Below are 26842 nucleotides of genomic sequence, written 5' to 3'. Positions count from 1 at the left end.
CCGCACCTTTGGTTGTTGGATCATTTCTACCATTAACGATTTTCAGTGAAAATTTTTCTTTAAAAATTCTGTCAGTTCATCAGATTTGGCCAGCGAAAAGTTGACGTTAAAATCTTCTGCGAGAATTACAGGCCGATCATAACAGTCTACTTATCTTTATCTTCATCTTTATCATTCATCTTCTTCTTCATTTTCATCTTCATCTTCATCTTCTACATTTTCATCTTCATCTTCATCTTCACTTGTATGTATGTATGTAGTATGTCCCGGAATCAATATTTCACCAACTTCCCGATGAGCTAGAGTCTTGAAAATTCACACATAGCTCATAAATCTGCTAGGTGGCGCAGGAGTCGAGATATTTGGAAACCCGTACTTATGATCCGATTTCGTTCATACATAGAAAATCTTTTTTTTTTATTTTAAGTAATTGTATGCCGTGGGAAGTTCTCCAGTATTGATATATAATTAATAAGAATGTTCTAGATTTATTTTTAATTAAATAAAGAGTTAAGAATGTTTAGATTCTGGTATATAAATTAACTAGATGAAAACCTGGTGTATTCAATTGCAAAAATTCGGTTTATTCGGTATTCGTAAAATCAATATTAAAAAAAAACCGCCTAAATATATTCAAGATAACCGGCTGTAACTGGTTTGGAAAAACCGAGTCAATCACCCCACCAGTTATGTTAGCGGCTTTATATATGTACCAATGTATATAAATATGTTTGCATGTATGTATCTATATTAGAAAACAATTCCCATTTGAACCAGGACATTTGGCATTGCTTGTAGCCCCATCAAAATACTTCGACTCTTTTCGATCCCATTCGTGAGCTGTGGAACGCGTTGAAGTAAAAAATTTTGTTGTGAAAAATTTTGTCTGAAGATTTCGGCGTTTGTATAAATTGGTATTTTAAAAAAGCTAACAGAGGAGGAAAAATACCCTTGTATTGATAATTAAAAAATGCCAAGTAATTTTTAGCAAAAAAACTGACATGATCCAATGATCGGATCTAAACCAGATTAGTATGGGACCACCTCTGAGAACACTACCTTTCCGATGCAAAAAGAATTAACGAAATCGGTTGACGTGGTCCAAAGTTATGCGGTAACATACATAAAAAAAAATAAAAAATATTAATATTAATATAATAAATATTTAAAAAAATATTCCGTCGAACTGATAACCTCCTCCTATTTTGGAAGTCGGTTAAAAATTCGATGGGAAATGGCGGAGTTGTATTTCGAAAACAAAATTTAATGCAAATCTCTTATATTCACACTTGTATATACATATGTACATACATACATACATACATACATATGTTTTTAGCTAACATGTTATTCCTTTTTAAATTGTTCCATTACAGCTGAAAATATTCATTTGGACGATTTGTACACACGATATCGCCAACGCCTACGCAAGTCGCTTTTTAGATCCGGCCTACTGATATCACTAGTTGCATGTGTGGTCTCCATAATCGTTGGTGTCATTTACGAACAAGTAAGTTTCACACGCATGCCGTAGTGTTGATTATTCCTATTACCTATTACACTAAGTAGAGTGTCCCAAAATATCAATGGCCTAGCTTTTAACGCATATATTTCTATTTTATTTATTTTACGCGTATATACATAAGAAAATGCTTAAGCTGCAAAAGATACGCGCATGGGCCAATGCCTATTATAAACAGCTTATTTTAATTTTATCGACAACTAACTACATATTTCATAAGGGCACATGCAATTCGACGCTTAGTCTCGCATACAAGCGTAGATACGTATGCGAAAAAAGACGCAAGAAAGAAACTTCGGCGAACTTAGGTGGGTAGTTGAAGGCGTAGAAAGACACGCGATAAAAGTAGGCGCGCGTGGGGCGTAGTGAGCGAATATTCAAACAAATTTTCATGAAATTTAAAAAAAGATAAGATAATTAAAATGACGCCAACGCTCATACGGTAAACCTCGAACATCGTGTCTCTCTTCGCCATCAACTATGTTATCGCTGTAGAAATATAACATATCATTATTATACATTTCGGCCTATGGAGAGTATCATATTTGCAAAAACAAAATTTCCCTTATATTATGGGACACCCTAATGGATGTAGGTACATACATATATATATATCGTTACCTTAATACAGAAATACCCTAACTCATTTTTTGGGAAATTCAGCTTTGTACAAAGGTCGGTAGATTACCCATGAAAGACCTTATAGAATTTGAAAACAAGTACTACGTCAATAAATTAGTTTCGGCATTTATTAAAATCCGGGATTTTGAAGGAATTCCCAACTTAAAAACTTTAGTTTTTATAAAGTTTTGTAAATACTCTGTAAAGACACACATATTTTAGATATGACCTTTCTCTATTAAGGCAACGATATGTATGTATCTACGCAGCATGTTTTATGTACATACATAAATATGTAAGTATGTATAGTACTTGTAGACAGACACAATGTGTCGCTGGTTTAACAATTACATACATTATTTCGCAATCACTATGCTCATTTATAGCTTTTTTTTAGGGTTTGCTTCAAACGTGCCTCTTGGCGCTAGCTGCCATCATATCTGCGGGTATATTGACAGCACTGCAATTCCCGGCGGTCCTTAGCTCGCCAGTAGCCGCGTTGGCGTTTGCCATTGTAACCACTTTCTCGCTGGGGACGATAGCAGCAATTACGGGTGAAAAATTGGCGCCATTACCGTTATTTGCCGTTTTCTTAGTAAGTATTACATATAGAGACTAGATAGGAATTTAATTTCGCTGCTCTGTAGGCAATGCATTCTGTACTGTATGTAGCAGTTGTGCAGTTCAACAGAGCGTATACGTGATTTCAGTACGAGTTAGATTAGGAACGCAGCATGCGTGAATGCCTCTGTACATACTACATACATACATATGTATCAGGGATGTTGCGAATATTAGCATTCGCATTCGTTATGTAGCAGTTGTGCAGTACATATGTACATATGTATGTACCAGGGATGTTGCGAATATTTGCATTCGCATTCGTTATGTAGCAGTTGTGCAGTTCGCATTCGTTATGTAGCAGTTGTGCAGCGCATTCGTTATGCGAATGATTCGCATCATTTTACACATTCGCATTTGACATTCGCATTCGCATCAAATGATACGAATGTTTTGCGAATGCGAATGTGTACATGGGCAAAGAGTCCACTCTAATATTGTTGAAATGGCTCTACATCTGTCTAAGCAGGGTGCGGACAATAATCGACTTTTTGCTTCAAACGCTAAACGGTTACGTAGTATATCTAGCAATATTGATGGGCCTTCAAGAAGTAGATACTGCTAAAAGTCTTATAAGCAATCTAGAAATAATTTTAGATTCCTCCAGTGAAAGCGAACGCTCGGATGTAGAATCTGGAGACATTAAAAAACGTGGAATTAAACCTCAATAGAAGAATTGTCTTAAAGAAAAACGAGCTCATCTCGGTGAAAATCCTCTCGATTGGTGGAAAACTAAACTAAAATACGACAAATTGACAGATCTGACCCGCAAAAATTTGAGCGCTCCACCCGCCAGCGTTCCAAGTGAGAAATAGAAATCGCCTCATGGGGGAAAAGGCAGAAAAAATACTTTTTTGAAATATAATATGCCCCCTTTGAACTTTGACTACTACATTAAAACACTGTATAGGTGAAGCACTCGTTCAATGTCTTAATAACTTACAAAATTTTTAAGTAACGACGACTAAGTTTTTAGTTTTTATAGCGTTTTTAATGTTATTCCCATCATTCGCATTCGCATTCCGAAAATTCGCATTCGCAAATGTGAAAATATGACATCCGAAACATCCCTGGTACATACATATACATATATCGTCACCTGAAATGCAAAAAGACGTAACAAGCAACTATACTTAGTTATGAAGTGCCATATTGAGGATAAAAAAGTGCCAAATAGAAAACTAGAAGTGCCATTTTTTTTTATTCTTTCCATTTAGAATTAAAATTAGAATCACATTCCTAAAACCAATGCCAAAGTAAGATAAACCAGTTTTATACACTATAGGAACTATAAAATTTTAGTTGAGAAAAAGAAGTACACACAAAAAAGTGTTTCACAAAAGTGTATTGAAATATTTCTATTTTTCAAGAGTGCCATATTGGCACTTTGTGCCAAATTAAAAAATTAAGTGCCATTTGAAGTAAAATAGGGCCAAAAATGGCACGGTTTGAGCCCAGTTGGTAGCCCTGGTAACAACAACGTAATTGAAATGAAAAAAGTCCTGACTAATATTTTTATTTTTTTTTTCATAAAATGATGTGAGAGTTGTAATTCGATGAAATGCAACATATCAATCAAAAACTGAATTTTTTTTATTAGTTACGAACTTTTGTATTTCAGCGACGATGTTTGTTACGTCTTTTTGCATTTCATTTGACGATATGTATGTATATGAGTAGGCCGTCGGATGTAATTGCTGTCACAACTGCTATCTTCACAGACTTTGATGTTTACTAAGTTGGAATGATGCTTGTAGCCACCAGCATTTTCTTCGCCTACATATGTACATATATAGCTTTGTATTAAGCGTATCGACGGTTTTTTATTTAAGTTTCATGGCGGAAGTATTTCAGTTCTTTAATATGTACTATAGACCTGTGTTTAAAAAATAATACGCACCATACGAAGAAACCTAAATTTATTAGTTTACTATATAGTTATTACTTATATTTTCTTTTAACTACACACTTACATACATACGCCAGTAAAAAAATTATATGTGCAATACTTCAACTTCAACTAGTTAAAGTAAAAACCAATACTAGATCTTTCATGCTTTTTTCCAATAATTGTATTCATTTACTCTATCAAAAGAATAGAAAAAACTTTATGAATATGCATTAGTATATAACAAAATAATTTAATTTTACCATTATGTTGAAATTTTCGTAGAAAATATTTATATGTGCAAAGAAACAAGTGTTTGGTTACCGACTATTTCTAAAAAATTTGTTTTAAAGATAATTTTATTTGTTGGTTTTGGATTGTACTTCTATTGCACAATTTCATTTGTTTTACGCTTTGCGGCATATACTTTACCGAAATTTTTTATAGTAAAATTTGTATTATTTCCTCCTATTTGTGAAGTTTGGTTTATTTAAGTTTCAACACGTTATCATTCTGTTTTGAATAAGTAGAAATCTTGTTGGGAAGTAGATCTTACAAATCCCCATTTTGTTCCTTGAATAACGATTTTGTTGTTCGCACGGTGTGAATAACAACGTTTTACCGCTGGAATTTCCAAATATTTTCTGTCGAAATGAGCGAAAAATTTGCCAACTTAATGCGCACGGAATGTTTCTACTTCTTCATATTCATTTTTCCCATAGTGAAAAGGTTTTATTTGTTTTCCAAAGCTATATGCTTTTTACTTAAATCCCTTTCGCCAAGGACAGGTTTGCCATGGAAGCCGAATGACTCTCCAAGTTGTGGTGGGCATCTGGATCAACTAACGGGTGATTTTTTTGAGGTTAGGATTTTCATGCATTAGTATTTGACAGATCACGTGGGATTTCAGACATGGTGTCAAAGAGATAGATGCTCAGTATGCTTTGAAATTTCATCATGAATAGACTTACTAACGAGCAACGCTTGCAAATCATTGAATTTTATTACCAAAATCAGTGTTCGGTTCGAAATGTGTTTCGCGCTTTACGTCCGATTTATGGTCTACATAATCGACCAAGTGAGCAAACAATTAATGCGATTGTGACCAAGTTTCGCACTCAGTTTACTTTATTGGACATTAAACCAACCACACGAATGCGTACAGTGCGTACAGAAGAGAATATTGCGTCTGTTTCTGAGAGTGTTGCTGAAGACCGTGAAATGTCGATTCGTCGCCGTTCGCAGCAATTGGGTTTGTGTTATTCGACCACATGGAAGATTTTACGCAAAGATCTTGGTGTAAAACCGTATAAAATACAGCTCGTGCAAGAACTGAAGCCGAACGATCTGCCACAACGTCGAATTTTCAGTGAATGGGCCCTAGAAAAGTTGGCAGAAAATCCGCTTTTTTATCGACAAATTTTGTTCAGCGATGAGGCTCATTTCTGGTTGAATGGCTTCGTAAATAAGCAAAATTGCCGCATTTGGAGTGAAGAGCAACCAGAAGCCGTTCAAGAACTGCCCATGCATCCCGAAAAATGCACTGTTTGGTGTGGTTTGTACGCTGGTGGAATCATTGGACCGTATTTTTTCAAAGATGCTGTTGGACGCAACGTTACGGTGAATGGCGATCGCTATCGTTCGATGCTAACAAACTTTTTGTTGCCAAAAATGGAAGAACTGAACTTGGTTGACATGTGGTTTCAACAAGATGGCGCTACATGCCACACAGCTCGCGATTCTATGGCCATTTTGAGGGAAAACTTCGGAGAACAATTCATCTCAAGAAATGGACCGGTAAGTTGGCCACCAAGATCATGCGATTTGACGCCTTTAGACTATTTTTTGTGGGGCTACGTCAAGTCTAAAGTCTACAGAAATAAGCCAGCAACTATTCCAGCTTTGGAAGACAACATTTCCGAAGAAATTCGGGCTATTCCGGCCGAAATGCTCGAAAAAGTTGCCCAAAATTGGACTTTCCGAATGGACCACCTAAGACGCAGCCGCGGTCAACATTTAAATGAAATTATCTTCAAAAAGTAAATGTCATGGACCAATCTAACGTTTCAAATAAAGAACCGATGAGATTTTATGCGTTTTTTTTAAAAAAAAAGTTATCAAGCTCTTAAAAAATCACCCGTTATATTGGAGTTTCTCTCATCATTCAAAATAGCGTTTTTCAATTCTTCCTACAAAATTTGTAATTTTTGTAAAATGCTAAAAACGCATTCTCATGCGATCTATTTCTTCCACTTAAGTACCAAAACTGTGTTTATCATTTATTGTGAACTTTCACTTGTGACAGAGAGATTCAAATACATTTAAATTTTTACGGTAAATCATGCTGTTGCTAGTAGTTAACTATTGGATATGTCATTAGCACCACTCTTTTGGGGCTTATGTAGGGCCAGCAAGCTATTTCTATAGTGGTCGGGATTTTTAAACGAACTTCTTATTAAGTATATTCTGCTGCCCGATTACTTCAGCAGTTATTTAGCTAGATTTCATGCCACAAAACTTCATTCCTGTTATATGTCCGGGCTGTTCTTCAGATAGTTCGATGTCACTGGACATTATGGGCCATAATATAACTATGGAAAATAATCAAACGGTTTTATTATGAAAATAGCTTATATATGCTTAAGTTTTTACCACACAATCATTGATGTAGTTTTCTGTTGAAAATTTTTGACACTGGAGCAGCAGGAACTGAATACTTAATTTTGCACATATAATTATTTACTATTGAATATTAGCTATTGTTTGTGATGATGGTGATTAAAATTCTAAAGTAACATCAATTTAACATATGAAAATACTTATAAACTAAAGGCTATTATAATCGCATTCAGCAAAAAGTTTTACTCTTCTTTAATAGAGCTAAAATGAGGAAAAACGTATTGCACATATAATTATTTTACTGGGATTTGTATATTTAACACTGTATCGTATTTATTTATTACGGAAATGAGTTATATTTGTAGGGTATACATACGATGTTGCCGATATCCTGGCCAGTTTCCGTGGTATTAGCTTTTTTCATGACGACTGTTCACATTATCTACCGCATTGCGACCAGCGAGGAATATACACCCAGTTTGCCGTTGGTAAGTAATACGAAACAATAGGGCTGTTCAGGATGTTGTGGAAATGGTCTTGGATTTGCAGTTGGAATTGCATTTGTAAATTTTATGCTTGCTGCCATGGCAACCGTGTGCATTTTATTGTTGTGAATTTACAAATGCAACGAATATGCAAATCCAACAAGAGCATATGCGCAAGATCCTGAACAGTCCTAATAATTTGTATTTTAATGAAATATCGGTTTTATATACATACGTATGTATACATACATATATGTATGTTCGGATGTGGCCTATAATAAATGTTCTAAATCCATCATACGACGAGCTAAGTTTTGCACGTACTAGTCCACGGTTTGCTCCAAAAAGTCCTTCTCATTTTTTTTTAGTTTTGTGATGTGCTCCAATACTTAGTGTTTTATATTTCCACTGCAAGTCTTTTACTGTTGAGGATCGCCTGTAACTTTGCCTATTAACACTTTGAATCCGGCCTGTGTAGCTGTAAAGTAAACTGTGGTAAATAGTAATTGCTCTGACAATAGCCAATGCTAATACAAACAACAAAAAGTCATTTCGGTGTTGTTGGATTGCAATCAATTGATTTACGAGTGCCGTTCTACTCTAGTTGGCATAGTGGCATAATAATGCAATATAGTGCGCAAAGGGAAGATGCAATGATTACAAAGTAGGGGTATTCTCCAAATCTTGCAAAGCCATTGCACGTAGCACGGATTGATGGATTGCATGGATTGCATAACTTGCAAACACACAACAACAAAATACATGGGAAACAACATTTCCTATCGCTGCAAAATATGCAAGGTCGAAACCCATGTATATATTTTGCAAAATAGCATAGCAAGATAAATGCAACCCTGTGCTAGTTGTTTTGTTGTCGGAATTGCTACATATTTCTCTCATTCCTCTCATCTCGCTCACTTCATTTTTTTTGCTGTCTTTTGTTATTGTATTTGATACATAATTTCGCTGCTTGCTAGCCATGCACGCTTCCTCTTTGCAATGGGTTGCTCTCGTACTCTTCGAAATTTGGAATAGTATTTTTGCATTTCGTGCAATCCGTGCATCGTGCAAAACTTCGAGAATACCCCTAGTATGTTTCACAGTTGTCGCACAATACCTTTTCAACCATGTACTCGTATCTACCAAGCGAACTACCAGCTGGCAAAGTAAAACTCCTCGCATTGTTATGACAAGTTGCATACCTACTAAGGTGACGACTAGAAAACATGCATGCTTACTCGAACAAAAAACGTGGCTGGCTTCGGTGTGAAATAATATTGAACGTCGAATGCATTTTTCTTCTCATGGCACACACACAACTATATAAACTGATGTTTGACCATTTTTCAATTTGTTTCGCCATTACTGTATGCAACCAACACTTTAAGATAGTTAGTTTGCACTTCACTTCACTTACCCCTTTCGTTGCAGCTCTTCGGGGAAATTATCATGTTGGCCTCCGCATCTGTTTCTGGTCTTTACTATCGCATTATGTCAGATGCAGCACACAACCGCACTGTGGACGGTACACGTACAGGAATCGAGCAACGCGTCAAGCTAGAGTGTGAACGAGAGCAACAAGAGCAGCTTTTGTTAAGCGTCATTCCCGCTTACATAGCGGCAGAGGTCAGTGAGTAAAATCCATAGCGACGCAATAATTGAAATTTTTATATCGGCATGATTTTTGAATACATATTAACTTGCGGTTGAAATAATGCGTATTTTCATTATTTTTTACTTTACTTTTATCTCTCGACGCAAGTCCAGGTGAAGCGTAGTATTATGCTGAAGATGGCTGATGCATGCCAACGCGCTGGTGGTCAGACTACTACATCTGCTACACGTTTTCACGAATTGCACGTGCAGCGCCATAACAATGTGTCAATTTTGTATGCGGACATTGTGAATTTCACCCCACTTTCTGAGCAACTTTCTGCTAGTGATTTGGTGAAGACGCTGAACGACCTCTTCGGACGTTTTGATCAGATTGCAGGGGTAAGTAAGTTAACACGAAACCGAGTAAGGAAATATTAAAAAAAAAACAGACTTGTTTTACTGATATTCAATCGATCGTTTCGAACCAAAGAAGAATTAATTTCCAAGTTAAATAATAACGATTTTTTTTTTCATTCTTTGTGAAACGGCTGTAGCCCTATTCAGATAAAAATAAAATCCCTTTAAAATACCAAACTACTTCTATTTATGCAAAGCATTAATTATTTTGTCTTAATGTTTAAAAATGTTTTTAAAGAGTAGTCTGGTTGTTATGGTCTCATGAGTTCATGTACATACCTTTAATTCAGTATATGTATACGTACATTAGGGTGGTCCTTAAAAAATTGCGATTATATTTATTTTGATTTGTTTCTGTCAAAGCAGCTGATTAAGAACTTCGAATTTCACTATTTTAGTTGGCAACGCCGTTGATAGTTACGATCGGATTACACCACACCAATTTTCGAATTTTCGGAACGGAGCTACGAATTCGTAACTACGTACTTTCGGATTACAGCATAGGGGTGTATCACCCCTATTCTGCAATGTAGAAATGGTATGCTGCAATCCTTATCGTATCTTCGAACTTAAAAAATTCGTAACAATGGTATGCCTAAAAACGAACGAGTAAGAAATTGAAATTTGCGTAATTTTGTACAAAAACACTTCTTAAGCAAAAAGATGTAAATCGATGTGTTTGCAGAAAATATTAGTGGTGTTCTTTTAGACAGATAAAATTGCCCTTATCGAGAAACTTGGGTACGGTTTAGTTATTTGTGCAATGATTTTGGGTTGTTGTATCCAAACGCATCACCCGAATCTAAAAACTTTAACATACTCGTGTAGTCAAAAGATTAAACTTTAATTTAAAATTTTTCCGATTTTTTTTAAATTTCCGAGCACTATCATATTAATAAATTCGGTTTGAACCATGCACTTTTCTTGTAAATTTCGATGTGGGTTCTGCGCAAAGATACAGTGGATGGCGTAGCCGGAGTTATGTGCACAAGAAATGTTGTATACCTTTCTTATTAGAAGAAGGGCTTCCGCCCTCTCAATTTTTGTTTTTTTCGTAACGTAGCTACGAATTACGAATTAAGCGTGTATATGTGATATCTTCGACTATGCATAGTAGCATCGACGTAGGGATTGAGGCTTAGGAAATCTGATGTAAAAATTGGCTTCCTTCATTTAAGGACCACCCTAATGTACACATTTATCTATGTAGATGTTTGGAAATTGAAATGGGAACTTTTTTGTCATTGGGTGCGCCAGAGCTGATAACATCCTTTTATGCGGCATTACTTTGTTTATTCACAGGAAAACCAGTGCTTGCGCATTAAAATTCTTGGTGACTGCTACTACTGTGTGTCCGGACTGCCCATATCAAGGCCGCAACACGCTGCCAATTGTGTAAACATGGGCCTACAGATGATTGATGCCATAAGGTTAGTGTATGTGTGCATGTATGTACATACATATCGTCGTTTAAAGTACAAAACCGCGTATCAAGATAATGCAAAACCGAGTATGTGAGGTTGCATAAATTAATTTCTAGATAGTAAAAATACTCACATTTCAAAAGTGTTCTCTTTTCTATAAAGCAGTCGCATTTTTGGCTAGTATATTTCAGGACGAATGGAGAAGGATGAGCCAAGAGCTTGTGTGAGCAAATCCAATTTTTGACAACAAATGCCAGTTACGCGGTTTTGTACTTTAAACGACGAATGTGTGCTTGTGTACCTCTTCTCTGATGGTTGTGTGTGAATGTTTTCACATCAAAATTCATTCGCACCGATATTAAAATTTAAAACCCATACCTACAGCTAGTCGTCTAAAACTATCGATGGCACTATGGATATTATCGATGGTATTTTACTATCGTACCACCATCGATAGTTTTCAATACTATCGATAGTTTTTGATAGTTTTTGTTTTTCTAACATTATTGTTTTATTGCTTATTGTCAATTTGCATCTGCATTTGAGACAACCTGGCAGCACCTTTCATTAAAAAAAAATATTTTTTACCAGCATTTTCAGCGGGTGCTTTGATAAGTGAAAAAAAAAAAATAGATTCGTGATAAGAACTAAAGAAGGTTAATATCTGATGTTGAATGATAAAATATCTGTCATTGAATAGAATAAAAAAATTCGAATTTTTTTAATTAGCAACAAGTGCTTCTGATTCGTATGAAGTTTTGCTTTGTTTTAAACACTTAAAATATTTTATAAAAAATTTCGCAAAATTCTTGAAGAAAATTGCTATGAGAAGTTTCTTCCTCTCCTATAAAATTTCTAAAAATGGACTTAGCAACTTTTGACTGTAAGCAAGCGATTTACTGATTTTGTAAGAAATATTTCAATATATATTGCAATATAAAGCCAAATTGTAAGTTTAGAAGACTATCAAACTATCGATAGTTATCGATGGTTTCTAAAGAACTTTCGCATACTATCGACAGTGTCGACTATCGATAGTTTCAGACCACTACCTACAGCGCACAATTTAGACTGGTGTGCAAGCGATTGAAAATTGTGTTCAAACTGCTTGTTGTGTGCTCTCGTGGCTTTCCAGCATAGGCTTACTTTGGCAAAATGATTTTTTTGCCACATTGTAGCCTATCTGCAATTTTAACGAAATAGAGAAGCTGCTTAAAAATCATAATTACAAATATAGAAATAGTTGTTATATGTATATGTTACCGGCCAAACCCGATCTTAAGACAAACTAGTTTTTCCTAGCTAAACTAGTTCTACCTAGATCCAATACATCCGTCCAATGCGGAAACAAGTTGGACGCAACAATTTTGTGGACTGCGTACCTGGAATTGGACTGATGAGGGTTATTCTTTTGAAGTGCGGCCAAAGGCCGACTACGCGGAAAGGAGCTCTGCGCAAAAATACTGTGGCCCCTGATCTAGTTTAGCCTAGGCAAAACTAGTTTGTTCTAAGGTCGGGTTTGGCCGGTAACATATATAACCATAGTGAACCGCATCTAGTTTTCTCGTTTAATCGTTGAACGTATTGTCTTATAAAGCTTAAAATTTTTGGTAAGCCATTAAGCTATTTTGGTTTTATGGTCCCATATGTATGTACCTATAAGCAAGTTTATTTATACGAATACTTATATCGCTCGTTTGCTGGAAGAACGTCGTAATCTTTTATTGCAATTTCCTCTTTGCTTATCAACCAGCAAACTATCAAGCTATGTCATAATAAAAAAGCAAATTAAAATTTTATTATAGTCTCAATTAAAATTTTGCAATTGTATTTAAAATATTCTTCAAGTTATTATTTTTGCTCAAGAGGAAACCCCCTGACTAAAAACATTAAAGTCGGGCGATATGTACAATAACTTTTCATATAAAAACTATTGATTTTGTGACCAAATTTAAATATCTATGTTGCAAGGAAGAAGATAAAGCCAAAATGCACTCTTAACCAGAAGTAATAATTTTGAAGAGGGTTGCCAGCTATTTGAAAATGTATGTCTATACCTCTATATATAAAACTAAGTTGCATAAAACGAACTGCGAAAAAGGTTGCTGTGGACAAATGAGTTTTGAGAGCCGAAATATGAACCGATTTCAAGTATCTTTTTCTTTTTTAATAAAAGATAATTAAATTTCGCGTCGATCTATCCGTGATGGTTTTTTAAAAAAGCTCTGGTTGTTTATTTATTTATGTTGAAAAATGAAAGAAAAAAACCCGCCAGGTGGAGCTGAAGTCGAGTTATTACAAAAAATTTGATGCATGATCCGATTTCGTTTATATTCGAAACATGTATTGATGTCGTAAAGGAAAATATTGCCATGAAAAAATGTACCCGCAAGTGGAGTCGAGTTATTACTAAAAATTCGTATTTATGATGCGATTTGGCTCATATTCGGGATATGTATTGGTAATGGTAAGGGCAATACTTTCACAAAAATGAGCCGCCAGGTGGCGCTGGGGTCGAGTTATTACTGAAAAACGTCCAGTGAGAGAAAGTGTCGTGAATGTCCCATTACATCGACCGGCTGCACCACTGAATTTGTCGAACTGCTGTGTTTTCCGACTGTCCCAATGGATATGATTTTCCAATATTACTCGGCGTTAAAGCTTCATTCGGAGACACCAGGATTGGGTTGCCCAGGAGTCAATCTCAATTGACCTCCGTTAAATCAACCACCAGAACTATTGCGCTCCTTGATAAGGCATTTAAGATATTTCGTCTGAAATAAGTCTATGTATAAATATTGGATTTCTGTAAAACATTTTGAAATTGCCACGATGAGATTATTCACCATCGAACCGGATCATCATTGCCGCCAGGGAGTGAAGAGGAAAAAATTATTCAAATTTATTTCGCTGTACGATTAATCGCGATGTGAAACGCAAACGGGCATTACACTTTCGTTGGGTTATTCAAAACTGCCTGGGAAGTATGCCTTCCGACCACCAAACCATAATATTAGCATATAAATCGTGACAGTGAATTGTTGGTGAAAATCTTGGACCACAATTTTTCAATAAAAAAATTTATTTAGGCGGGACGAAGTTCGCCGGGTCTGCTAATAATATTTAATTGCTGGTATCAAACAGAAATCCCTTTGGCAAGGAAATAACAACACCCAATTTCGGATAAGTGTACACTTCCGCTCAACTATAGTCCGTTATGTACTTACATATGTACATGCATCTGTACATATATATGTATATACATATATATACATATGTACAGATAATTTCTGTTTCGCGCGCTGGCTAGGTTTGAGTGCTGTTGTTTTTGATGTACAACAGATTTAATTCATAACCAAAAGTAAACATGTGCATACATACATATATATAAATATATTTCATATATTGCCCCAGTGCGACCTTCATTTATTAACCACTTTTATTACCCCTGCAGACATGTGCGCGAGGCAACCGGAATTAATGTTGACATGCGTATAGGCATTCATACTGGTAATGTCCTTTGCGGTGTCCTTGGCTTACGTAAGTGGCAATTTGATGTTTGGAGTGATGATGTTACGTTGGCGAATCATATGGAAAGTGGTGGTGTAGCAGGGTAAGTTAAATCATAGACGACTATACGGAACACGCAATACTGTTATAGCTTATTCATATGTACATACATGCATACTTATGTACTTATACTTATGTATGTATGTATGTAAATACATATAAAGTCCTGTAAGCTCGTTTTCTAATGTATTTGTTAACTAATGACCACTTTCAAAATCGTCGCAAAAAAAAACATTGGCAATTCATTATTCGAAATACATATGTACAACTCAAATGGCCAAATCTTATAATATGCATTCATGCTTACATACATATGTACAACCATACATACAAACATGTGCACTAAAAATGTATGTATTTATGTATATATGTAGATATTTTCCTCTTAAATTGCCCAGCCAGCAAAATCATCGTAAACGAGCTCGTAACTGGATTTTTCTTGAAGAAAACCCGGATAAAAAGTCGCTTGTGATAGCCGCTTACGATTCGTTTTCGAGTACTTTTTCGTTTGAAATTGCGGATCGCCTACGAACAGTTGTAAACGGATCGGAAAAGCAGTCGTATGCGCATTACATATGTAAATTTTCCTACGAAATGAAAACTTTTTCTTGTGCTGACAAATTACTACAAACCTCTTTCTATTAAATTTTTTGTTTTATCGTTTATGAGCTTTTCTCGAACTTTTTGCCGAGATTCCCTCGTAAAATATCGAGCCCTAAGCGCCGAAAAAAACGTAAGCGACATATTTTTCAAGAATGTCCTTTTTCATGCAGAAATGCCCGTACACCATCCAGATGCAATTCTGCATCAAAAAAAAAAATTGGAAAAAAATGTCGCTGACGTTTTTCTGGCAGTTAGGGCTCGATATAATGTTCGTAAAATGTACGTTTTCCTGCTGGCTGGGTAGAAAAAGAAAATTTCTATATATGTATGTATGTATGCATTATAACACATTCATTACCCTAAATCTCCGAACTGGAAGATACAACTGTTTTTTGACGGCCAGTATTACCGGTGTTTGTCAAGCTTTTGCTGAAAAGTAAATGTGAAGCAATAATTTTGAATTAATACACTTTTGAAGTACGTGTCAGTTTGAGCTATTGAGCTGTGCATCATGTACATACATATGTATGTATGCAAGTAATTTGTGAATGTGTTATTATAGCTTAGAGGCCACCGAAGCGTATGAGCAACATTTTACTGATTGTGATTGCTCTTTACGCATACTTAAATAATGCGATATGCACGTTACTTGGTCTGGAAACATTTATATACAGTTATCAAGTATTGTTGGTTTTGACGTAATTTTTTGGTTACAGCCGAGTTCACATCACTAAGCAAACGCTACAATTCCTTGGTGACAAATTCGTGGTTGAAGAGGGAAATGGCGCTAGTCGGGACAGTTATTTGGCGGACCATAAAATCGAAACATATCTCATCGTACCCCCAAAGGTATGTACTATATCTAGTGTTGCACTAGCAGTGTTCGATTTCAAAGACATTTCCGATTAAAACATCGTACATGTTAATTGCCGATAAGCTAGGTTCACATACATATACATACATATGTATGTAGGGCCCAGCTTCCATAGAACAAGTCAGGCAATGACTCTCTTTTTGTTTTGACCTTTTCGAATTTGCCTTTATAAGTTTTGAATAAGTGTTGGTGTCGGTTGATTTTTCCGACAGGGTGGTAAGATGATTTATTTTGGAACGAATTTCCGTCTGCAAACCAAACTTGACAAGGGATGACGGAAATTCGTTCCAAAATAAATCATTTTGAATAAGTGTTTAAAATGTCTTGAGCTATCAGCTTCCCTTGAACATTGGAAAACAAAGGTTGGTTATCAGTTCGATATACATATTGGATATCGAAAGTACTTTCGAACGTTCGCCAAAATGTTTATAGGGTTGATATTGAAAATGGAAATGTGTGTGTGAGATTGTGAGTAAATTTAAAAATTAAATTGCTTGGCGTCGTCAAGAATTTTAAAAGTTTCTTCCAGCGGTTCTACCTTACTATATTTTTATCATGGGAAAATCTATAAGAATTTTCCATGCCATATGGTGAAAATATGACCGCATCTTAGAGTAGTAGCAATAATTTTACGTTTATATAAGTATTATCCCCGTGACCACACTTTATAACCAGTTTTTATTTGATCCAAAACGACATTTTCATTTCCCAATGCCAGGCGCTCATACATGTGTAATAAGTTTTCCATTTCAATGCGCAAAATTGTTTGTATACACTTTCAAACAAGGCGAATTTATATAAGGTGGTGTTACTAGCTCAGCTGATTTTGTGTATGTGTTTCGCCGCACGGCTTCTGTAGCTCGTTTCTGTAACAATTCTCTACCAAGGCGAATTGAGATATGAATTCGCCGCCCTGTTCCCTACTGCTAATTAGTAGGTGAGAATGACGTATTTTCTCTACCAGTAGAGAAATAATCGGTAGAGAAAAGTTACAGAAACGGGCTACTGATATCAAATTGAAAAATTTTGTTTGAATTTCTACACACACTCTTACAGATTTTGACAGTTTATGCCGCCAAAGCAAAAACAAAATACATGTAAATTTTTGTTTTTGTACTCCTGCTATCACCTTATATTAATTCGCCTTGCTTTCAAATATCCAAAATTTTACTTTGTGAGTTTCAAAGGCTTCTACAAACGAATTAAAAAGTTCTAAAAACAAACTTGTGTGTGTATGCGTGTAGAAAACTTGCTACTTCATATCGACGCTTCCAAACCATACCATGCTCAGTCACCTTAGGCTTAGTCAGACTTCGCATGGTATGGTTAAGAGTCGTCGATTTTTTGAACGCCTGGTATTGGGAAATGAAAATATCGTTTTGTACAAATAAAAAAATTGGTTCGCTGTATAAAATTGAACGCAAATTTTCTTTAAAAAATGCAGTTGGCTTTAAAAATCATGGACTTAATAATGAAAGCTACTACGGTACTTTTGGTCATGGTGAGTGCTTTACCAAATTATTGTTATCATTAATACTTGCAAACATTGCGTAAACAGGCAGACCCATCCGGTGGGTCAAGCATGCCCCGAACACCCTTGATGTGTATGTGCACAGCTGTGCTTAAGTTGTTGGATAGAGCGTATGAGTAACCCCGCTAAGTTTGAGTCACAAAATATAGTACGTACATGTACATACAAATGTACATATGTAAGTATGTATAAAGTATGTAATTTTCTAACTTTTTGCATATTTTGGAGCGTCTGGCAGAAGTTACTGCCGGCTAGAAGTGTCTGGCAGTACTTAATATTGCTTTGAAAATATTAGTATTTAATATTCTTTAAAATACATATACATATGTATGTACATCCATATGTACGAAAAAGTTTAAATAAGAAGCTTTATGTCGTATTACCCGGGTGTTTTTCGTTTAACCGGCACCGACATACATATCGTCGTTTAAAGTACAAAACCGCGTATCAATAAAATGCAAAACCTCGTATGCGAGGTTGCCAAAATTTTATAGGGAAAAGTAAAACTTGTCTTATTTCAAAACGGTTCTCTCTTTTATCCCTAATTATCTCTTCTTCTTATGTCTAAGTATCGATATTTTAGTATGAATGGTTAAAGGCTTGATGCCAGGAGCTTCCGGTGAGCAAATATACCCTGCTATCCGGGTTATAAAAGCCCCGGGTGACACCAAATTAATCGGGTACCCGGGCACCCGGGCATCATCAGCCCTAAACCAAAGTGACCCTTTTTAACCGTCTGATAGTTATTAATTTCTCGTAGAATTCGATTGAATTTTATAATGTGGAGTTTTTTTGTTTTTATACCTACATATACATTTTCATATGAAATAAACTCGATCAACTTTACTACAGAAAATACCTTATCCAATTGGCGTGCCGCAAGTGATCGAGATATCATCTTCTACAGAGGCCCAGCTTAACGATTGCGATGTTACCGAACGTCTTCTACCAAACCCTGCCCCTACCAGCATCTCGAACGTGAATATAGCTTTAGCTAGTGGGCAGAAGACACCAAATCAAGAAGATGCGGTTTCTACCGGTGCCATTAGCGGACTAAGCGGTGGGATTTTCGCACTTGAACGTGGAAAACTCTCACCTTCGTCCACTAACAGCCAGGACCCAATGATAACAACATCTATGTCTATAAAGGAACTGTCGGAAGAAGATGAAGACGATATAATAGCACAGACATCAAATCCGTTAGATCGGAATAAACATCGCAGTGACAAAGATTCAAATACAGCATTGGAAGATGCTCAAACTATTGGCAATAAGTCATCGTTATCATTAGCAAGCGCAGTAGCAATGAGCGCAAATGGCTGCAATGGTGGTACGACGGAATCAAGTTGTAATAGTAATGTCAACGATGTTAACACCAACAACAATGCTTCAAACAATTCAGTGGCTAATGCTTACAATTTGTCTATCGCTGAGGGGCCAGAAAAAATTCGACGCAAGTTGTCGGTGCAAGGTAAGATTCAAAGGAGAAGTTTAAAGCACAAATCCAAAGCAACACCTTCACAGTGCAAACATTATTAGCTACCGTGTTCTGAATACTTGATACTTCAGATCTTGTGAATACTTATTAGTCGAGATTAAGTCATATAAAAAATTCTACATGTCTTTTCTTAAGCTTTTATTTGGTCTAATGTATTTGACATTGTTTTGAGGATTTGTTATAGGCTGCGTTTCTTTATACATTCCAGATTATCCCATCTCACAGGCAGAATAAACAGAATGCGTTTGAAATATATGGTTACACATTGCAAAGAACGTTCCAAATATTAAGTAAACGAAAAAAAATCTAAACGTTCGGAATGAATAAAGAAATGCAGCCATAGTATTTTCGATTCCTCCAAAAAAATGTGGCCCTCCTATGCTGCAAAATACTTTCGATGTTACACTCGATTCTGTAAAAGTGCATGTTTTTGCCTACATTGTCTAACCCACGAATTTCATAATATTTTCGTTTTAAGCAAATGTCTGATTTTAAGGGCAACTATCTCCCCTGGCAATTCTTCAAATGGCAGAGAATGTGCCTATTTTTGCCTTACTACATAGATTGTGACATTTTAAGAAACGAACACGGAATTTTTTCACTGATTTGCCCTTATTTTAGAATCGAACACGAACAGAAGAAGCGTCAATTAAAAGACGCAATTTTTTGGTAAAAACGAAGACACCATTAGACTTTCGGAATTTTGTTTTTGTTTGTTTTAAGGTCTTATTTCATTTGCGGACAGAAGACGTTCATCAGGCGCCTTTATGGATGGTCGCAAGCTGTCCATACACAGTGGAGAGAGCTTTCGCAGCCATGCTGGTAAGTATGATATGGCCTACATGTACATTCATCAAAGTAAACTACATCTACATATAAGTTCACGGTACCGTAAGTCTGGAGACTAGCTTTAGTATAATGTATTGTAACATTTACTTCTTGGTTTAAACTTCAAGTATGGATTGGGAAAGAAAAAAATTGTTAGTTTTGTCATATTGTGGCTATTTAGTGTAACATGCGTAAGAGAATATCGCACCTTTGCTGCTAGATTAAGAGTGTTCGCTATGCAAAACGTTGGTACCAACTGTTACCAAATCGTGTTCGTTTGGCCAAAAACCTAGTAAAACTTGCAAGGAGAGAGCACAATTTTGACATTTCATTTGGAGGGGGGAGCAAGAGTTTGCAAGCAGGATTGTGGCACACGGTTGCATTTTTGTCAACATTATTTTGAATCAACAAGTTCGTTAAATTTAAAAATGAACAATCTTGTTGCGATTTACTAATGAATGAAGTATGTAAATATTTGTTTATGCAATTAATTTAAATAATTCCAAACATTTCAAAGGTACTCGGCTGAAAAACCTATATTCGTAATCGGAACGCAGTCGACACCACTGTCGATATAGGAAATCCGACAGTGACTTCCACAAATAAATTGAGGCGTAGGTTGAAGAAAGCCAGAATAAGAAGAAATATATGTACGTATAGGTCGTGTTTTGTTTTCCACCTGAAATAATTTAAATGCAATCGTGAAGCTTGCAAATATTTGCAAATTCCTGTTCTCGCAAAGCTTAGTAAGTTTCTCTCTTTGGGAGAGTAAAAGCATAAACAGACGGTAGCGTTGATCCGGATCAACTCGGCAATTAACTGCAGTTATTCTGGATTAAGTCCGAGTTAATCCGAATCAACGCTGCCGTCTGTTTAAGCTTTAAGATACCTTATACTCTGAATTTTGTTACTGTCTAATTCTTACTGGCTTTTGCATAGCGAACTGAACCATTGTCATAATCAAAAAAAAAGAAAATTGTTTTTGCAGAAATTACGTGCCAGGTATTGTGCTATTTTCTGTAAATATTTCATATCGGTTAACTATAGCTCATTAAAAGAAAATGTATCTTAACCATTGGAGCGTATGTAAACTGTAAACCTTAAAGCAATTTTTATGGAGTTTTTCACTTCTTGGCTTATGCCACTCTTGCGGCAAAGGTACTAAATTTACTACTAATGGTACATTAATAATAAATCTAGCTTCCAGACTGAGACGCTAACCAAAAACAAGTGCATGGCATGACGTCCGCATGAGTTTTGTAATTTTGGTTTAAATAGCAAAAATTACCATATTGTAAAAACATACTGTATACTCTATTTTAGGTCATGTTAATCGTAATCGTCCCTCCTCCAAGATGACAAAATATGTAGAGTGCTGGGGTGCGGATAAACCATTTGCCAATATTGCAGAATCGAAATTGGTTAAAAACATAGGACTAGCGGTAGGTGCGATCCAACAAAATTAGATGAAGCATCTACATATGTACGTAGTAGCTTCAGTTTACCAGACAAAAAGAAAACGGTCAATCGATATGCATGCTAACGCGTGAGTGCCGTTGTGTGTGCACAAAGCAAATGCATTGCCAGCCAAAATTTTCAACTTTCCAGCATAATTCACTTTAAAGTAAAACTTTACGAGTCTATTAAGGCGCCCGAAGATGCAATGACAAACTTTCACTTCCCAACCAGGCGGTGCACCATTTGTATAAACTTTGCTTTTGTCACGCCAGCCGATGGACTAGGCATACTGATACAGATACTGCATACTACATGTGTACTTAAAAAAAAAATTGTTTTCTTTACAGTCGCTGTCCTTTTACTGTCCTTTGTTTCTTATTTAGATATTTAATTTTACCCCCCTGAACGCTTGTGTGTTTTGTTTTGTAGAGCATTGCCATGATTGAATCTAATCTATTGCCACCGGAGCGTAAATGTTTCAATTTCAATTTCTTTGGACCTCCTACGGAGCTGAAACCGTTCACAATGTGGTACCGTAACACACCGCGCGAGGCCATGTATCGCGCCCAACCAGATACGCATTTCCGTTTCGATTTAATTTGCGCGTTTGTGCTTTTTCTCTCAATCGCTCTAATTCAGCTAGTCGTTATTGAAAAGTGAGTTAAATTGCGGTGACAGTTAACTGAATTTAAAAATTATATACATATGTACGTATACCCTATTTTGACCCATACAGAAATATAGCTTTGATCGGCTCACTGGCAGCCAGCTTCATTTCACTTGCGCTATTTTTGTACCTAAGCAATATCCAGGTGCCCGAAATGAATGCGTCAACGACAGACCGCAATGGTCCCGGCCAAGTGGTGGCCAGTAGTCGATACCTTCGACTCGCTATTTTCATTATAGTAAATATACTAATATCTGCATGCGCCGTATTCAGCGTGGTAAGTATGCTCTTACTATTCATAACTAAACTGACTTTTATAATAACTTGAACCCGGAATTCTCCCTTGTAGATAAACTTTATGTCCGATATCAACATTGAATCGATAAAGCAAGAAAGTAACTTAACCGACTCACTATCATCTGCAATCAATGGCACATCTTTGCCAGACATCATTTATACTAATCTGCAGGTTCCATTATATACTTCAAATCAAGTAGAGACGGCGCCAATCTATTTATTTTGCTGTGCCATTAGTCTGGCAGCAGTCTCCGCTTTCCTACGTTCTGGCTTCATTCTCAAGCTGATCACCATGATTGCGGCTCTCATATGTCAAATAGTTGTGCTGGGTTTTAGTGACCTATATATATTATTTAATTTGCAACAAATTAGTGCGTAAGTAATAGCATACATACATACATACATACGTATATTCATTAATTTCCACAAACTCGAATTGCCTACATTTCGGCGTATGTTTTGTAGTCTGCCAATAGAGCTTAAAGGATTCCTCTTATTGCTACTGGTGGTTGCAGTGCTGCACACGCTAGACCGCCAGGGTGAATATGTCGCCCGCACAGATTTCTTGTGGAAGGCGAAATTAAAGGTGGAGCAGGAAGAAGTTGAAACAATGCGTGGCATCAATAAGGTAATGTAAACATGCAGCTTAATTCGGATAACACATTCCGAAAAATGTTTGCTTTGTGAAAATTTCAGATTCTTCTAGAAAACATTTTACCCGCTCATGTGGCCACACACTTTCTTCACCAAGACCGCTCAACTGAGTTGTATCACGAGAGCTATTCCTGCGTAGCTGTGATGTTTGCTTCGATACCAAATTACAAGGAATTCTATGATGAGACTGATGTCAATAAACAAGGACTTGAATGTTTGCGGTTGCTAAATGAGATTATTTGCGATTTTGATAAGGTAATAATAATCGTCGTGTTATAGATGAAGCGATTTATTTCAATGAAGGGTGACATTTATATCTTAATTTTTTAGTTGCTTCTGAAACCCAAATTTAGTGGCATTGAAAAAATCAAAACTATTGCAAGCACCTATATGTGCGCGTCTGGTCTGCGACCAGGCAAGGAGGACGGCGCTATGGTAAGAACACTTACAAGCAGAGTACGAAAACAAACCGAACGTATCACTTCACCCATTGCCACAAAAAGTACGAAATGTTTGTGTTCCTTTTCTCATAATGTTTCCGAGCGCTAACAATAAACGATACGTTTCAACGGGTAGCCGAGCATAAACCAAACGAATCGTTTGTTCTTTTGCTCACTTACATGGTTTCGATTGTAGTAAAGGTACTCATCCTGAGCAAAACCGAAGCAATACACGATACGAAAAACAAAAGGAATCATTCCTTTAGTGCTCAGCAAATTAATGTTGCCTATGTAGTTAGTCGGCCCCTGTGGTGTAGTGATAAGCAGTGCGCGCTTCCACTCCGCAGCACCTGGGTTCAAGCCCTGGTCAAAGCAACATCGCAAAAAATAAAAAAAATAATACAAAATTTTCTTAACAGCGGTCGTCCCTCGGCAGGCAATGGCAAACCTCCGAGTGTATTTCTGCCATGAAAAACAGCTTCTCATAAAAATACAATCGCCGTTCGGAGTCGGCGTAAAACTGTAGGTCCTTCCGCTTTGTGTGACAACATCAAGGCGCACGTTACAAGTCGGAGGAGAAGCTCGGCCAAACACTAAGCGTAAGTGTAAGCGTCAATCTATTATTATTATTATGTACTTAGCAGAATGGTTCAACTGCTTCAGTAGATTCTGAGCCACTAAACGAATGGTTTCGTTTTGTGTTGTGAGCACTAACTTTATGTTTCGTTTGTTTCCCTATTTCGCTGCATTCAATTGCTTTGTTTGCGTTAGCTATCGCGAATGCTAGCATAGTAAAGTTACCGCTCGCAAAATGTGTCCGAGTGATTTGAATCGGTTGTGTTTCATTACCTTGTGTGAGCGAATCTAAACGATACCGATACGTTTGCTATTGTTTGTTTTCGTTCTCTGCTTACAAACATACATACTTCTTTTTAAATTCATTTTCGAACACTTTGTCACTGGTCTAAAAACATTATTCACACAAAAATATATTAAATTTTAAGGCTTATTAACCACTAGCATTTTGCTCTTTCTATGCCACAAATGCAGCTGATGCGTAATTTTGCGGTAAGTTTACATTTACAGCTTCGTAAAATAACTCTCTATCACAATTTGCACTTAAAAGTCCTAGGCGCTTCTATATAATAGCCAAGACTTTACTTGCGAATTTAGGATAAAAGTTGTTAGCTTAGTGTTTTTCTAAAGCTTAACGTGTCAGCTGCTGAAAACGCCTGATTTACAAACACACTTCATTTATTAACATACATACATGCATACATATATCATCAACATACAAACATATCACTCATTTACTTCAATAGTGTCATAACTCAAAAAAGCAAAACTCGAACTTTAAAGTTTTGAATTTACATATATTTCCATAGCATAAATGAATACATATTTTGTTCTGGTGAGCTATAGTATAAGATCCGAATAAGGCCCCACCTTCACCTTCATATGTATATGTTTAATGAATGAAATCTATTTTGTATGAGATTTAACGTGTTAGGAAATACTTCGTGAGTGCGTTGGTTGAAAAAATCCTGGCCAGGATATATTTAATCGAAAGAATAAAGCCTATAGAATGTGTTAAAGAGATGAGTGAAAATTACGATTATTACTTGCCAGTTCATACCTGCCAACTCGATAGGTAGGCCAGGAAAAAATAGACAACCAAATTGATTTAATTTCATTAAAAATATCCCAAGGCGAATTTATATAAGGTGGTGTTACTAGCTCAGCTGATTTTGTGTATGTGTTTCGCCGCACAGCTTCTGATATCAAATTAAAATATTTTGTTTGAATTTCTACACACACTGTTACAGATTTTGACAGTTTATGCCGCCAAAGCAAAAACAAAACACATGTAAATTGTTGTTTTTGTACTCCTGCTATCACCTTATATTAATTCGCCTTGAAATATCCTATAGCTTTTTTCAGCCAACCCACTCGCGAAATATTTCCTAACATAAACTTCATACAAAATAGATTGCATCCATTAAACAGATAGGTGAAGATCGTGCCTTATTCGGATCTACTACTGGTAATTATTTTTAAACAACATTGAAAAACAGCAAGCGGTAATTTCTGCATACTTAACTAATTTTTTTTTTTAATTTTTTTTTGATTATGACACTCTTGCAGCAATTGTGCGATATGTTTATATCTATGCGCACCTTTTTACATGCATACATGCATATTACTCTAACGGCATTTGAGTATGTATGCTAACCATAGCTGTTATTCACTTATTCCGTCTTTTTCGATTTAAATGGGTTTGATTGGCATATTCAACCTGACTAACGGCTGCTTTAATGTAATTTCATTTGCGCTCAATTACGTTTCCGCTATCAAATGGAATGGCACCAATCGCTTTGCCGCCAACACTATCAACTCCTGGCGTATACTTCCGTTAACGAAGGATGAGAAGCGCACTGAAGAGCATAATGTCACCATATTGGTAGAATTTGCCATCGCTCTGATGTCAATATTAGACTCAATTAATCGTGAATCATTTCAACGGTTCCGGTTGCGTATCGGACTGAACCATGGCCCGGTCATTGCAGGAGTTATTGGTGCACAAAAACCTCAATACGACATATGGAGCAATACAGTAAATGTTGCGTCGCGTATGGATTCCTGCGGGGTGATGGGACGACTACAGGTAAAAAAAAGAAAACATAAGTAACTAATAAAAATTAACTTCAACATATTCGCATTATACAATGATGGGTAAAGTGGCTCCAACATTTAATGAACAATAAAGCTCAATTCGATTGCTAGCTTAAGGGCTCAACCTGGAGCAAGTATAAAGGGAAATATCAAAACGCAATATCTCATGCCAATACAAATTACCAACGAGAGTACTTACCGCGAATGCCCATCTCTGCAGTTCCCCTAAAGTCCTAACCAAAAATGTACCCCATTTTCATTGCTACCCAGTAGATAATCTCAGGAGTTAAAAGACCTTCCACTCTACATTCCTTTCTCCTTTCTTTTTTGTATGGAGTGGCACAAATTTAAGGGCTTCTTCTTTCGCTACGCATGGAAGGCCTTCCAAAAGGGCTTTTATAGGACATACTTCAGAAGGCCTTTTGGCTTTACCTAAGAAGGCCTACCTAAATTATCTTCTGGGTATTCACCCAAATGATATTCTTTCATTACGAGAGTAGTTGGATAAATGAAAGACTTTTTTTATTTCTTGTAAAGTAACTTTAAAGGCAGCAAC

General features: G+C 36.3%; 4 protein-coding genes across 5 annotated transcripts in view; 3 read left to right on the top strand and 1 right to left on the bottom strand.

Annotated features, from left to right (window-relative positions):
* Positions 1-26570, top strand: part of LOC118739660 (adenylate cyclase type 2-like) — a 53917-nt gene extending 27347 nt beyond the window's left edge. The window contains exons 3-21 of the mRNA XM_036471110.1: positions 1377-1510; positions 2541-2738; positions 7637-7759; positions 9188-9382; positions 9524-9751; positions 11072-11199; positions 14648-14806; positions 16083-16215; positions 18624-19242; positions 19993-20091; positions 21421-21539; positions 21985-22211; positions 22292-22499; positions 22572-22894; positions 22985-23147; positions 23216-23428; positions 23504-23608; positions 24664-24681; positions 26036-26570. Coding sequence (XP_036327003.1) covers positions 1377-1510; positions 2541-2738; positions 7637-7759; positions 9188-9382; positions 9524-9751; positions 11072-11199; positions 14648-14806; positions 16083-16215; positions 18624-19242; positions 19993-20091; positions 21421-21539; positions 21985-22211; positions 22292-22499; positions 22572-22894; positions 22985-23147; positions 23216-23428; positions 23504-23608; positions 24664-24681; positions 26036-26302 — 3659 coding nt within the window. The 3' untranslated portion in view covers positions 26303-26570. The remainder of the gene's footprint in view (positions 1-1376; positions 1511-2540; positions 2739-7636; positions 7760-9187; positions 9383-9523; positions 9752-11071; positions 11200-14647; positions 14807-16082; positions 16216-18623; positions 19243-19992; positions 20092-21420; positions 21540-21984; positions 22212-22291; positions 22500-22571; positions 22895-22984; positions 23148-23215; positions 23429-23503; positions 23609-24663; positions 24682-26035) is intronic.
* Positions 1-26842, top strand: part of LOC118739670 — a 339105-nt gene that overhangs the window by 279944 nt on the left and 32319 nt on the right. The window lies entirely within an intron of this gene.
* Positions 1-26842, bottom strand: part of LOC118739680 (short transmembrane mitochondrial protein 1-like) — a 397003-nt gene that overhangs the window by 367257 nt on the left and 2904 nt on the right. The gene's annotated exons all lie outside the window — the stretch shown is intronic.
* The window catches only part of LOC118739672 (ER membrane protein complex subunit 4-like), a 394927-nt gene that overhangs the window by 367754 nt on the left and 331 nt on the right, over positions 1-26842 (top strand). The window lies entirely within an intron of this gene.

Source organism: Rhagoletis pomonella, unplaced genomic scaffold (assembly GCF_013731165.1).
Source record: "Rhagoletis pomonella isolate Grant_MI unplaced genomic scaffold, Rhpom_1.0 Rhpom_scaffold_00005, whole genome shotgun sequence".
In the NCBI taxonomy this organism is placed as follows: Eukaryota; Metazoa; Arthropoda; class Insecta; order Diptera; family Tephritidae; genus Rhagoletis; species Rhagoletis pomonella.
This window is presented reverse-complemented; position numbering and strand designations above follow the sequence as displayed.